This window comes from Bufo gargarizans, chromosome 10 (genome assembly GCF_014858855.1).
Source record: "Bufo gargarizans isolate SCDJY-AF-19 chromosome 10, ASM1485885v1, whole genome shotgun sequence".
Lineage (NCBI taxonomy): Eukaryota > Metazoa > Chordata > Amphibia > Anura > Bufonidae > Bufo > Bufo gargarizans.
The window spans coordinates 17,891,904-17,906,562 of NC_058089.1; the positions used below are offsets into that span (position 1 = coordinate 17,891,904).

Below are 14,659 nucleotides of genomic sequence, written 5' to 3' on the forward strand. Positions count from 1 at the left end.
CCCATAGAAGTCAATGGAGCTGCGTGAAAATCGCATTGCATCGCATTGCATCCGCAACGCGATGCGTTTTTCACGGATAGTTGCTAAGAGATGTTGTTTGGTCACCAGGTAAGTGTTGTATTTGTTCCCCAGTTAGGCCTATTGCACACAAACGTTTTTTTTCCCAGTTTCCGTTCCGTTTATGGAACCATTCGTTTAAAAAAACAAAAAACGGAAGGTACTCCACAGGCCTTTCGTTTCCATATTTCGGTTTTTCCGTTCCGTTCAAAGATAGAACATGTCCTATTATTGTCCGCATAATAGACAGGAATAGTTCTGGTCTATTAGGGGCCAGCTGTTCAGTTCTGCAAAAAACGGAATGCACACGGACGTCATATATAGCTATATCCATATATTGAGTCAGTGCTTGGGGACACCCCAGTGTACTTAAATCTAAATTTCTGAAAAGTTTCTGCCAGGATTCAAACTCACAAGCTTGTACATTAGAGACAAGGACCTTATCCACTCAGCTATAAAGCTGAATGCTGGACTATGTCAGAAAGACCTCATAGTAGTATTTCTATTCAGCAGAAAACTTATTTTATATTTCTGTGCAGGTTAACATGTAGCTGTATAGTGTAGTGGTCAACGTCCTTGCCTCTAATGTACAAGATTGGGAGTTTGAATCCCGGCACAAACATTTCAGAAATAGAGATTAAATATATGTATTTTATATTTTTTTTTATAGTAAATGTAAAAATTGTATGGCACAAAATAAATGTGTAATTACAAAAAAAATAAAAAATTATATATATTACTAAAAAACATCTAAAATATATAAATTTAATTTAGTCTCTATTTCTGAAATGTATCTGCTGGGATTTGAACTCCCAACCTTTTGCATTAGAGGCAAGAATCTTAACCACTGGTCTATATAACCCAATGTTAAACTGATGTTCGGCCGAGCATTCTCGCTCAACACTAATGCCCACTGTTGTCCGTAGCTCGGCATATTCAATAGTCACTAAAAAATTAAGTGGAAAATTAATAATTAACGTTATATGTTAAGCAAGGATATGCTTCTTGAACAAACTGACCCTGTAGTGTCTTATTTCATGGAGGGGGTTTACAATATGTTATGCAAGTGGGCATTTGGTTTGGGTGTTCCTATGGGTCCCAGGGGCTGGACCAGTTTCTGTGACCAGTCTAGGCTGGCACATTGTTTAACGGTGCAGCACTAAATGTATTGTAACACTCCTACAGGAGACTCCCATAATAAAGGGAGAGGAATTCACGTAACTCCTATGTCTGCTTGTGTAGGTTCATCAGAGGTGAGCTGACTCCAAGCCAAGGTCTAGTCCCAATAGAATGACTCCATGTTTATATACCGTTCTTACGTTCTGACAAGTGTTAATACAAATACGCTTGGTCTTCATTGAATAAAACAGGCAATTAAATAAATGGTTAAAGGGGTTATCCAATGATTAATAAAAAAATTAAAAAATTAAAAATCAGACATCATATAGTACATGAATGTGGCAGTTGAAGGATGGAACTGAGCATGTGCGTCCACCTCAACAATATTACCAAGACGGAGAAATAAGGAAAAGGACAAACAGCAGGTGGCGCTATACAGATACATTTATGGTTATACAAATTTTTGATTACATGTAGTTACAGATGCAAGAACTAGAAAAAATTAAGAAAACGTTGCACTCACCCATGCTGTATTTGGCTTTGGTACAGGTTGTCCTTTTCAAGATTTCATACACCTGTAAGAACAAGATAGCAATTAAGCTATCGGCCAAATGGTTGTTCAGCTGACCTCTAAACCTCCAAACATCCCCCCCCATACACATGCAAGCTTATCCAAGCATGCATGTATCCTTAATGAGGAGAGGGGAGAAAGCCACTGACAGGATCATGCATTATAAAATTCACATGCATAATCCTCCTTTCGCACCAAAATTTCGCTTTGTTGGAAAGTAGGGACACCTCTCATAGATGATACAGAACATCCACCATTAGATGGGTGGCTTCCACCTAGCAGTGAGCCAGGTGACGGTGACGTTACCGGGCTCACTGCTAGGCAGAAGCCTCCGTCTAGCTTTACGCATGGAGAGCCCGATATGTCACCGAATGTCCAGAAAAAGCCTTTCCTGAATTGCGCAGGACAAGGGAGAGCATCGGAGCATGAAATGCTCTTATCAGGTGGGCAGCCTGGGTGAAAATAGGTGAATATGTCCGGGTTCAGCTCTGAACTCGGACAACCACATTAACATGAATTTTCAACCCCCAACTATTATATGCCATTTATTGCACTAGTGTGCCCTTTTAAAATCCTTTCAACATGTGACATATGACCATCTCTCCTTCCGGCCATCTATTTTCTTAAACCAGAGGACAAAGAACATTGAATCAAATATTCTGCTCTTGGATTGAGTCAAGGTCCACATTTCAGACCATCTTTGGTCTCTACTATGTGCCTGGTCTTCTGTACGGCTGCCCATCAGTATTTTTCATCAGCTTTCCATACTTTTCCTTTATGTAGGTTCTACTTCTGGTTTTGACTTCTAAATACTGATGTGGAACACGGACTAAAATGGCCTTAGGCTCCTTGGTCTTCAAGATCCAGAGAAGCCAAAAGAACCCTACACAACTATGGGTGAACTGCAGCTGTTCAAGGTAACATAACTTCTCTTGGGCAATGTGCACCTAAACCACAGGCAAGCTCAGTGTTACATAGAGCACGAAGATGCGAAGGGCTCGTAGAAGGTGAGAAAATCTAATTGGAGGGTAATTAACACTCGATCGGCAAGGGACAACTGGTGTGTTACACTTACAATTGAGCTTCTTGTTTTGCTGTCGAAGAACGACTCTCTGTCTGACATATCGAACCTGGAGAACCATGAAGAGTTGCATAGTTAGAAGGACTGGAGAAGGGTTGGAGATTTAAAACCTTTAGGCAGGTTAGCCAGAATTAGGAAAACATGGCCGATTTCTTCCAAAAATTGTGCCACACTTGTCCAGTGTGTTTAAGTTGTGGCTCAGTTGAAATGAGTATGAATGAGCTGCCATGTCGGAAAGGTGTAGTTCTGTTTTTTTATTGGAAGAAAATAGCAATTTTTTCCTAATCTGGGAAAATCACATTAAGGATAAGGCCCCGTGCAGCAACCATAGTACCCTTATATTTTGATTTGGTTACATTTAGTCAGTGCAGTGATGATTGGAAGGTTTGATATAGTCATAGAATAGATAGGATACACAGATATCCACAGGATCGGTGATAAATATCTGATTGCAGGGACTCCCACCAATCATTGTAAAAGAGATCTCAAGCCCCCCTATTCCTCTTCACTAAGCAACCTTAGCTAGGAGAGCTTTGAATGTCTTCCGGACAACCGAAAGCGGTCCTTGCTTGCCTCCGTTAGATGCATGGACTTTGAATGGAGCAGCACTACACATGATCCATCATCACCCCATTGAAAGGTTGTCTCAACTATGATTGTGCTACGGGCTTAAGAGTCTGTTTTACTGATCGTGGGGGTTCCAGACCCCAAACATGGTCAGCCAGCAGCTCTGACGGCTGGATGTGTAGCACTCATCTCTGAACTCCTGACAGCTCATATACAATTGTTTAAGCTCAATTCTTTTCAAACTGATACATTTTGAGTGTTTATGAGCCATCATGAGTTCAGAGATAAGGGCTACAGATCCAGCTGTTAGGATTCACTGTAAAGGAGAGCCTACTAGTCTGCAAATATACAGAAACTTAAAGCTGTACTGGAAAACCTGTTGAAAATATTTAATAAAGACCTACTGAAAAAAATATTTTGGGCCCAAAATGAGTAAAATGCAGTATAATTGCCCCCAGAGGTATGTCGGCTGTGTCATGGTCTGGTGGTAGTGGACCGTGACACTTTAGCCGTTCATGCTGGTTGCCGGTGGCAATGTGTAGTTTTTTAGCATGTTTAAACACTTTCCCTTTAAGGTTGCTGTCCCTCCCCATTCTGATGGGTATGGGGTTAAAGTGTGAGCAAGGTGGAGCTGGGTGTGGGCTCTTATAGTACTTGGGATTTGAGGTTAGTGGGACTTCAGCTTCTTGTGGAGCTGGAGTTATGTTGCCATCCTGGACTTTACCATCTGTCCAGTTTGAGGGCCACCTTATTGGACATACTGTCATCGTGGGGAGTGGGGGGAAAACTCCCCACCGTATAGCGTAGAAAAACAGGGAAGCAGCTAGGCCTGAACATAAACCCACACCAAACATCAACATAAGGAAGATACATAAGGGATGACAATCTAAAGACCTTGATGTTCCACAAGGAGGCCCTCACGGACAGGTGAAACATCCAGAGAAGCAAAACTCCTTCTCCTACAAAGGCAGACAAACAACTGACCTCTCTCTCGCTCACAACTCCAACATAAGAAGAGCCATGAGGCCACACCCAGCTCCACCTTGCACACACCTTACCCTGTACACACCAAAATGGGAAGGAACACCAGACTAAAAGGGTAAATGACCACACATGCTAAAACAATACGTTGCCACCGGCAACAAGCATGTACAGCACAAGTGTCACGATCCACTAACACCAGACCATGACAATAGCCTTTACTTACACCTTGTATGAAAGTAGCCCCCAAGCAGAGATCTTGGTGACCACAGTACTCATCCACTGCATCCTTAGGGCTCATGAAGACGAACGTAAAGGCCCCATGCCCATATTGCAGACCGTAAACGACCGGTCGGCAATATATGGGCACTGGCCGTGTGCACTCTGTGCGGATGCGGACCCTTTGACTTGAATAGGTCTGTGATCCACCAGATATGGCCAAAGATTGGTAATCTTCCTTGAGAGGAAGCACAGATCAGAAGCCCACAGAAACAATACAAAGCTCTTCCGTGGGATTTCATAGACTTGTTCACCCTGGTCAGGTTTCAACCATCTTGTTAGGCTTTGTTCACATCTCCAGTAGCCTGCCAAAGTTCACCAGATGTAGAATTGCCAGATACTGCCATTCGCTGCCGGAACCCACAGGCTATAATGGGATCTAGAAGGGATCCAGTCTCTTTCCGGCATGAGTGCAGGTTTTTGGACGGACAAACATCATCGCATGCAACAATTCTTGTCCAGATGAAAGCCGTCATTTTGCTGGAATGCATCTGGATCCCATTTTAGTCTATGGTGATCAGGGCACCAGAGACTTAAAGAGGTTTTCTGACTTGAAGCGGCCTATTGTTTTTCAACTAGCCAATTCCACCATGATCATATTTTATTGGGGGGGGGGTACTAAATCCGTTACCCCCTCAATGTCAACAGCGAAAAACAGTGTCCCACCAACTTCAACGGCCATGCTCCAGTTACATATGACCAATCACACTTGTCTATAGGTTTATTAGTTACTAGCAGAAGGACCCGGCTTTGCACGGGTATATTTGATCTATTTCATTTCATGTTTGTGTGTTGTCGTGTGTAAAAGATAGAGAGTATCCCCTATAACAGTGACCTCCACAGCCACCCACCCCTTAACACTGAACCCCCCACAGTGCTCCACAAAAACCTCCTTAAAATGGGATCTCCACAGTACCCACGGTCCCACCCCCTTCACAGTGACCTCTACAGCACCCGCCCCTTAACACTGACCATAGGTTACAGTCCCCTTAACTGTGACCTCCACCATTCCCGGCCCCCTTAACAGAGACCTCCACAGCAACTGCCCCTTTAACAGTGACTGCCACACTACTCCGCTCCCTTAACAGTGACCTCCACTGTACCCCGCTCCCTTAACAGTGACCTCACAATACCCCGCTGCCTTAACAGTGACGTCACAGTACCCCACTGTCCCTTTAATAGTGGCCTCCACATCAGCCTTCCCCCCTAACAGTAACATCCACATCGCCCTCCCCTTTAACAGTGACCTCCACAGCGGCCGCCCCTTTATTAGTGACCTCCACAGTACCCCGCCCCCTTAAGGCCTTGTTCACACTTCAGTGTTTAGTCAGTGATTTCCATCAGTGATTTGTGAGCCAAAACCAGGTGCAACTCTAAACACAGAACAGGAGCAGATCTTTCCCTTCTACCTCATGTCTGTGGAGGCTCCACTTCTGGTTTTGGCTCACAAATCACTGTTGGAAATCACTGACCAAACACTGAAGTGTGAACGAGGCCTAACAGTGACATCCACAACGGCCAGCCCTTTATTTGTGACTAGAGATGAGCGAATTTCAGGTTGTGAAATTCAGTCACACTTCGTTTACTTGTAAAAGGTGAATTGCATTAGGGATTCTGTTACGACGAACCGTCAACTGCAATACTATGACGGAATGCATAATGAGATGCCTTTAGAGGCTTTCCGTTACTCATTCCATCATAATAGAAGCCTATGGGCTGCAAAATGGATCCGTCCAGTTTCCTTTATATCCGTAATATTCCTATATAATGGAAACGGGACGGATCCATTTTGCAGCCCATAGACTTCTATTATGACGGAATGAACAACAGAAAGCCTCTAAAGGCATTCCATTATGCATTTCGTAATAGAATTGCGTTATGGTCCGTGGTAACGGAATCCATAACGCAATTCACCTTTTACCAGTAAATGAAGCGTGAACAAATTTAAAAATATGAAATTCGCTCATCTCTATTTGTGACCTCCACAGTACTCCGTCTCGTTAACAGGGATTTCCACAATAACTTGCCCCCTTAACAGTGACCTCCACAGAGCTCTGTTCCCTTAAAATGTGACCTCCACAACACCCAGCCCCCTTAACAGTGACCTCCATAGCAGACCATCCCCCTAACTGTGACCTCCACTGCTCCTTGCCCCCTTAACAAAGACCTTAACAGCGCCCGCCCCTTTAACAGTGATCTCCACAGCATCCCACCGCCTTAACAGTGACCTAAACAGCGGCCTCCCCTTTTTTACTCACCCCCACAGTATCTCCTTAACAGGAATTGCCACAACACCCCGTTCCCTCAACAGTGGCCTCTACAGCAATCTGTCCTCAACACTGACCTCCATAGTGGATCGTCCCCTTAACTGTGACCTCCACAGCACTCCGCTCCCTTATCCACAGCGCCCTGCCCCTTTAAAGCTGACGCTGACCTACAGCAGTGGAAAAAAATGGCTGGGTTGTTATGGAAACCTGGTGTAAAACTGTGTGTATGTGGAGACTAAGGGCCTGCGAGCTTCTATTGGCTGATAAGGGACATGTGACCGTGTGTATGGCAGTTGGGATATGAGGAGAAAGACCTGCAGGCTTCTATTGGCTAATGTAGGTCATGTGATGTGCCATTTTTGCATTTTTGGGAATATCTCAGGAACTGTACAGGCTAGAGAGCCGAGACCCGGTCTAAAACCTTTTCTGACACCTGATGTACCTGTGTGCCAAATTGCGATTGTAAATGCGACGGTGCAGATCCCATTAGCAGACATACATACATACACACATACATACACTCACCTAAAGAATTATTAGGAACACCATACTAATACGGTGTTGGACCCCCTTTTGCCTTCAGAACTGCCTTAATTCTACGTGGCATTGATTCAACAAGGTGCTGATAGCATTCTTTAGAAATGTTGGCCCATATTGATAGGATAGCATCTTGCAGTTGATGGAGATTTGAGGGATGCACATCCAGGGCACGAAGCTCCCGTTCCACCACATACCAAAGATGCTCTATTGGGTTGAGATCTGGTGACTGCGGGGGCCATTTTAGTACAGTGAACTCATTGTCATGTTCAAAAAACTATTTTTCCAGTCTTCAACAGTCCAATTTTGGTGAGCTCGTGCAAATTGTAGCCTCTTTTTCCTATTTGTAGTGGAGATGAGTGGTACCCGGTGGGGTCTTCTGCTGTTGTAGCCCATCCGCCTCAAGGTTGTGCGTGTTGTGGCTTCACAAATGCTTTGCTGCATACCTCGGTTGTAACGAGTGGTTATTTCAGTCAACGTTGCTCTTCTATCAGCTTGAATCAGTCGGCCCATTCTCCTCTGACCTCTAGCATCAACAAGGCATTTTCGCCCACAGGACTGCCGCATACTGGATGTTTTTCCCTTTTCACACCATTCTTTGTAAACCCTAGAAATGGTTGTGCATGAAAATCCCAGTAACTGAGCAGATTATGAAATACTCAGACCGGCCCGTCTGGCACCAACAACCATGCCACGCTCAAAATTGCTTAAATCACCTTTCTTTCCCATTCTGACATTCAGTTTGGAGTTCAGGAGATTGTCTTGACCAGGACCACAACCCTACATGTATTGAAGCAACTGCCATGTGATTGGTTGACTAGATAATCGCATTAATGAGAAATAGAACAGGTGTTCCTAATAATTCTTTAGGTGAGTGTACATACACTTAGCTTTATATATTAGATTATAAAGACACTGGAGGAGACCGTAGACTGGATTCCATATACTTACATATGCTGTTTTTCCCTGGAAAAAGGGTAAGAGAGATGTTTGACTGTCTGTGGTCGGTGACCAGCAACCTTGGGCCGTATTGGTTCAGTTATTTTCTGTAAGACGGAGTTGAGTTTGTGCATCAGGCCCTGGTTCTGATTTAAGTGATAGACCTGGAATAAATAATGCAACGTACAATCAGTATGCGCAAAATGGAGACAACTATAAAAACAGCAGCTAGGGAAGCATGAGTTTTTGGAGGACATGAACTTATTGAAGACCATCCATTATTCTGGGAAATAGTCACACTGGAAGTTGCAAAATCACAAAAAAGACAGTCCAGTTGTTGGGGTGGATTTTCACCCTAGTTGGGGGGCGAGAACCGATAGACAATATAGAACTTTATAATGCTTCCCCCAGAAGACAGGTGGTGCTGTCAGCAGATAGTCTACCTTGACTCAAAGATAAATCACGTACATTTCACCGACTTGAAGTTATTGTGGGATAACCATCTGTCTGTATGGCTGCCTTTAATCTTCAAACATACAAAACCTTTGGACCATAATAGGTTGCCTGATGAAAGGATCCCTCAAAAAAGTGCCACTCTTGTCCATGGGCCATGACTGGTATTGTGGCCCAGACAAATGTGGTCTTTTTTTTTTTTTGCAAACTTCTTTTCTACTCTCAAAGAAAAAGAAAAAAGACTACCACGTCTGTGGCCGGTAGGTAAAATTACTAGATGTAGCCTGCAGACCATTAGAAATAGGATGACTCATGATGACTTTCCAGTTCTGCAGAAAGAATTACTATGAGTAACGCCCTGGGATTCTGGGACATTATGTGGTCGGAGCAGTTGTCGTGCCTCCAACCCCACACAGGATCATGGTCTACAGAAGGTCTCTGGAAGGCTGGAGCATGCAGCAAACCTTCCCTTGAGGGAAAAAAACCAGCACATACTGCCAGCCCTACCTGGACCTTGTAATAATAAGGCAAATGTTCTGAAGTTTGGATCTAGCTGACACTCCATTAGAGGAAACGTAGGGCAGGAATGAGACCTTTCATACTTTGCCAGATTGCTACTTAATGAAGACTAAACACGTCACTTTATAGGTTTCTAATAGTAGAGTGTTGTAATTGCTACCTTCACGATCAAGTCAAGACATCTCCAATTTACTATTCCACTTCTAAGATCTACAGCGCAGTAATGCAATAAAAAGTCAATCATTTAAACCTGAAAGTTTTCGTAGCAGTGGCAATTTCATAGCTGCTGCTTTCTCTTTATTGCTTGTAGAATAGGAACCTGCCCGGGAGACCCTCCACAATTCATACAGTGTATGGAGTACAGTGGTGGTATCCTGTGCAGGGGAGAAGTATAAGAAAAATGTTTGGTAGGTGAGGGTCTATCGGGGTCCCCTGACCCCAGGCCTGCTGTACAGTCAGGCACACCTAAGAGAAGCAGATGCTAAGGAAGACGAATAGGTTGGGGGGGCTGGGCTCTCCGTTATTCTCTATGGCAGGGATCAGCAACCTCCGGCACTCCTGCTATTCAGAAACTACAACTCCCAGAATGCTTCACACACTTCTATGGGAGTTAGAATAACAGCAGAGCACGTTTTCATGCTGGGAGTTGTAGTTTCACAGCAGCTGAAGTGCCGTAGGTTGCTGATCCCTGCTCTATGGGAACTTGAGAAATTGCCCAGGATGCTTGTAACTCCCATGGAGTTTAACAGAAGATGCAGCACACATACATCGCCAGCCCTGCAACTGCTCTTTGTAGCAGCCAATGGCTTGCTAGGGTACCCCCCCCCCCCCCCATACCTCTTTGGGTATGTTCACACTCTGCAGATTTGTTGCAGACATTTTTGCAACTGTCCCATTCACTGAACTTGCAGAAATCAATGTGAATCCGATTTTCAGTTTCTGCAACAAATCTGCAGTGTGTGAATATGCCCAAATAGGTAGGGTTGTGCGGGGCGCGACCTTCACCGGCATATCCTCCTAGGTAGGGTTGTACGGGCTACAGATATTGATGATCTATCCTTAGGATAAGTCATCAATATGAGATCGGTGGGAGTCCTACGTCCAGCACCCCTACCGGTCAACTATTTCGGACTGCGGCAGCGCTCCCCTGATCGGATATTGATGACCTATCCTGAGGATAGACCATTAATATCTGTGTCCAGCGTCGTGCAGATCCTAAAATTGGAGCTTTGTTAAGACATAAATCCATAACCGTACAAGAAGCAGTCCAAACAATGCTTACGCGTTTCGGACACACAGACTGCCTAGGCTGGATACACTGTGAAAAACCTACTCCGATGTGAGAATATATCCTAGCCCCACCAGTGTTTTGCCTGGTGCCGACGCCAAGCATGGGCATGGGAAAGCAATCTACGTAAGATGCCTGCGTCACGTCAGTTCTTACAGTAATACATACATAGGTTGCTAGGTCAGAAATCTAGCGGCACGTGGTTTGTCCACGGGCGATGGGAACGCTTAATCCTTTTCATGGGAGAAATATAAAACATCATAACGTTTCTTACAAATCATTGCCGTCAATGAAGCAGCGACCTATATGCAAGTCACTAAATATAAACGTGTCCGGGGTAATTTGCGAGTAGCAATCCCCGATGTGAGCACATACCTTCTTCGTTGGCATCTTAAGTTTCATAAACTCAGCTTCTCTGCAGAGAACATTCCAGGGAGCATGAATCTTCACAAACCCCACGCCGTGCATTTTAGTCTATACCAAGGGAAAAAAAAAAACGGAGATCAATGAAAACCCATTTATAAAATTCGTGACAATGCATTATATTACTGTATTCGGCTATTGGTAACCACTGACACCGGTCTGTCAGAACCCCTGGAGGCAAGGCCATAACGGCAAGACTATAGAGGCTATCGAAGACGTCAAAGTTGCCTCTGATGACCAAGGCATGTCCGGTTATCAGATGGGCTCTTAGGCGGGCCATAAACAGTAGATGGCTGTTGCGGACCTCTATTTTGCCAGACCGCCTCCCCAACAGACGTGGCCAAACGTGCATGTGTTCTTAATAGGTAGAGTAGAGAACAAAAAGGATCAGACATGCTGGAATCCATATGACTGATCCGTCACTTCAATTAACTGCCAATGGGGGAAATGTCAGGAGAACCTCGTACACGGTAGACAGTTTACATTTACACATTTATTCATACGGCGGTGTAGTTTATGCAGATTTTCGTGAGGTTTTCATTGTTTCCACATTAATAAATTTGCGCATTTCTAACTTGCAGATTTTGTTTCAGATCTCCCTGAAAAATCTAAGAATTGAAACGCTGTGGATTTCAAAGTCTGCGGGTCAACTTCCGTGCAGAAAATTTCAGCCCCGGCTAGATGAGGTTTTTAATATCACATTTACTTAGTTTCACACTAGCGCTTGTATATCAGGCAAGGGCCAGCCAACTGGATCTTCCTGCGATACGACATTGCTGGAAACTATAGCGTTGCCGCCTAGCCCCATTAAATGGGGACCGGCGGAGATCTGGCCGCAACCTGGCAAATATGCAGAGGATCAGGACAAACGAAAACCGCCAGACGTCAACGCTGTAGCTTCCGGCAATGCCAGAACGCAGAGAGCTCCGGCAGACTGCACGCTGAGTTAGGGCTCGTTCACACGACCGTATGTCTTTTTCAGTGTTTTCCGGGCCGTTTTTTTTTTTTTTTTCAGTAGTGTTTCCTGGTTCCGTTCCATTTTTCCGTATGGTATACAGTAATTACAAAGAAAAAAATTGAGCTGGGCATAACATTTTCAATGGATGGTTCCGCAAAAACGGAACGGATACGGAAGACATACGGAGTACATTCCGTATGTGTTCCGTTTTTGTTTTTTTGCGGACCTATTGACTTGAATGGAGCCACGGAACGTGATTTGCAGGCAATAATAGGACATGTTCTATCTTTCAACGGAATGGAAAAAACGGAAATACGGAAACCGAATGCATACGGAGTACATTCAGTTTTTTTTTTTTGCGGAACCATTGAAATTAATGGTTCCGTATACAGACTGTATACGGAACGCAAAAAACGTTCATGTGAACGAGCCCTTACGCTGTGAATTTTCTGCTCGATGTGTGTTAGGGTTCATGCACACAAACATATATTCTTTCTGTATTCTGTGATCTGCTGCCCATGAACAATGATTTTCTGTGGGGATCAGCGTTTGGGTTGTTCCTGATAATTGCCCGATACCGGTTATTGTACAAGGACACTAATTAAGAAGTTTTTGCTTGCCTCAGCATTGATGGCATATGGATTAGATTTGCCACCGATGACTGATCATCAGGGATTTGGCCTCTGGGACTCAAAAAAAAAAAAAAAAAAAGTGTAAACGAGGTTGTGTTGCCATCCTGAATAGTGCCCGCGACCCTTGGATTCCAAAGCCCCTGGTGATCACGCGAGTAAAAGTGAACTGGAGAAAAACTAATGATTTATTATAAAAGTTTCAGGATTTTATTTGTCAGCAAATATAAGGTTAATAATGGCATGAACGCAGACCCATAAATCTTTAATGATTAAGGTCTAGTGAATCGGACTCCTCCTTGGTTATGTCACATTTACATTCTAGGGAACAGGATATGTAAATGTGGAGATCGCTACCAGACGCTGCATGCCAGGGCCAGCACATTATACAGCCCTATAAAAATATATGTATTATGCAAGTCAAACATAGAAACCAAAAGTCAACAAAGCGGCCGTGACAAAGAGATGGGAAATTGTATGTATTTCATTACATACATAACACAAGGTTCTGCTCCAGAGATCCTCAATGTCTGCCACCAAGGAAATAATGATTGGACAGGTAGTTTGGTTTCCCCTGTGTCTTACTCCAAAGATAAGCAATGTTTTAATAATGATCAAACCAGGGGTGCAGCTTGCCTTTCTGCTGCCTGAGGAGAAAACTAAAACGGCCCCCCCCTCCCCCCCCATGCCAATTTCTAACCTGACCCCTTTGCCACAATGAAAGCACTCACTACCCATGGCCCTTCCGCTGCCCCCTCTTGCCCCTACCTGGTGCTGCCTGACCTCACCTGGCCTCATTGCTGGTGCACCCCTGGATCCAACCTGAGGATAGGTCATCATTATCAATTCCTGCAGCAAGGAGAGAGTGTGATATGTGAGCACTTCTCTCCCCTCATTCTATGGATCAGTGAGGGGGGGTCTCAGCCCTCAGACCCCACTGACCACAAACTTTTGATCTCTCTCAGATATTGAAAATTTTGTGAAAAGTAAGTGACGTTTTAAGTAAATTATGGCCATCACCAGGGGTGCACATAAAAATCACTGGGCCGCATACGGATATGCGATTTACCAGGTGTAATTTATACCTCACATAGCAGTACACTGCTGTATATACTATATATCTATACCCACTGCTTCTATTATACCTCCTACCTCACATAGCAGTACACTGCTGTATATACTATACATCTACACACTGCATCTATTATACCTCCTACCTCACATATCAGTACACTGCTGTATATACTATATATATATATATATATATATATATATATATATATATATATATATATATATATACATACACACACCCACTGATTCTATTATACCTCCTACCTCACATAGCAGTACACTGCTATATATACTATATATCTGTACACACTGCATCTATTATACCTCGTACCTCACATAGCAGTACACTGATGTATATACTATATATCTGTACAGTGCCTCTATTATATTGTATAGTATATGCAGTGTGTGTATATACATAAAGAGCAGTGTACTGATGTGAGACCTACAAGGTATAGTAGATGCAGTATGTACAGATATATGTGGTCAGTTATACATTATGGTCACTGTGTGAGGTACATGAGGTAATAGTGTTTGTAACTGTCTGCAGTATTATATATGAGTGAGATCAGTAAAACAGGGAATGGAGGGCAAAGGAAGAGAAAAGCAAGGACCTTCTCTTGCCACTCCATTCTAGTCTCAATGGAGAGCTCTTGGTACAGTTCTAATCTACGCTGTTTGGGGTTTAAGGACCTGTGATGATGTCATCACAGGTCCTGGCGGATGCACTTTTCTAACCTGTGAACTACACTATCCTTTATGCAGGTCCCCTACTATATATACACAAGACCTGTGATGACATCACAGGTCCTTTCACTTTCTCCACTGATTATAGGGATTCTAGACTGAAGCTGGACTGGAGCCTGTGTTAAATGTAATTAGGGGATGGGACCTTTAGTTCACTGCGGGCCCACTTC

General features: G+C 43.8%; 1 protein-coding gene across 5 annotated transcripts in view; it reads right to left on the reverse strand.

The window, feature by feature from the left end:
- ANO1 (anoctamin 1) overlaps positions 1–14,659 on the reverse strand; it is a 153,764-nt gene that overhangs the window by 51,208 nt on the left and 87,897 nt on the right. For all 5 annotated transcript variants that reach the window (XM_044269758.1, XM_044269756.1, XM_044269757.1 and 2 more), the window contains 4 exons: positions 11,034–11,132; positions 8,411–8,562; positions 2,823–2,877; positions 1,700–1,751 (listed from right to left, as the gene is read on the reverse strand). In XM_044269758.1, coding sequence (XP_044125693.1) covers positions 1,700–1,751; positions 2,823–2,877; positions 8,411–8,562; positions 11,034–11,132 — 358 coding nt within the window. The remainder of the gene's footprint in view (positions 1–1,699; positions 1,752–2,822; positions 2,878–8,410; positions 8,563–11,033; positions 11,133–14,659) is intronic.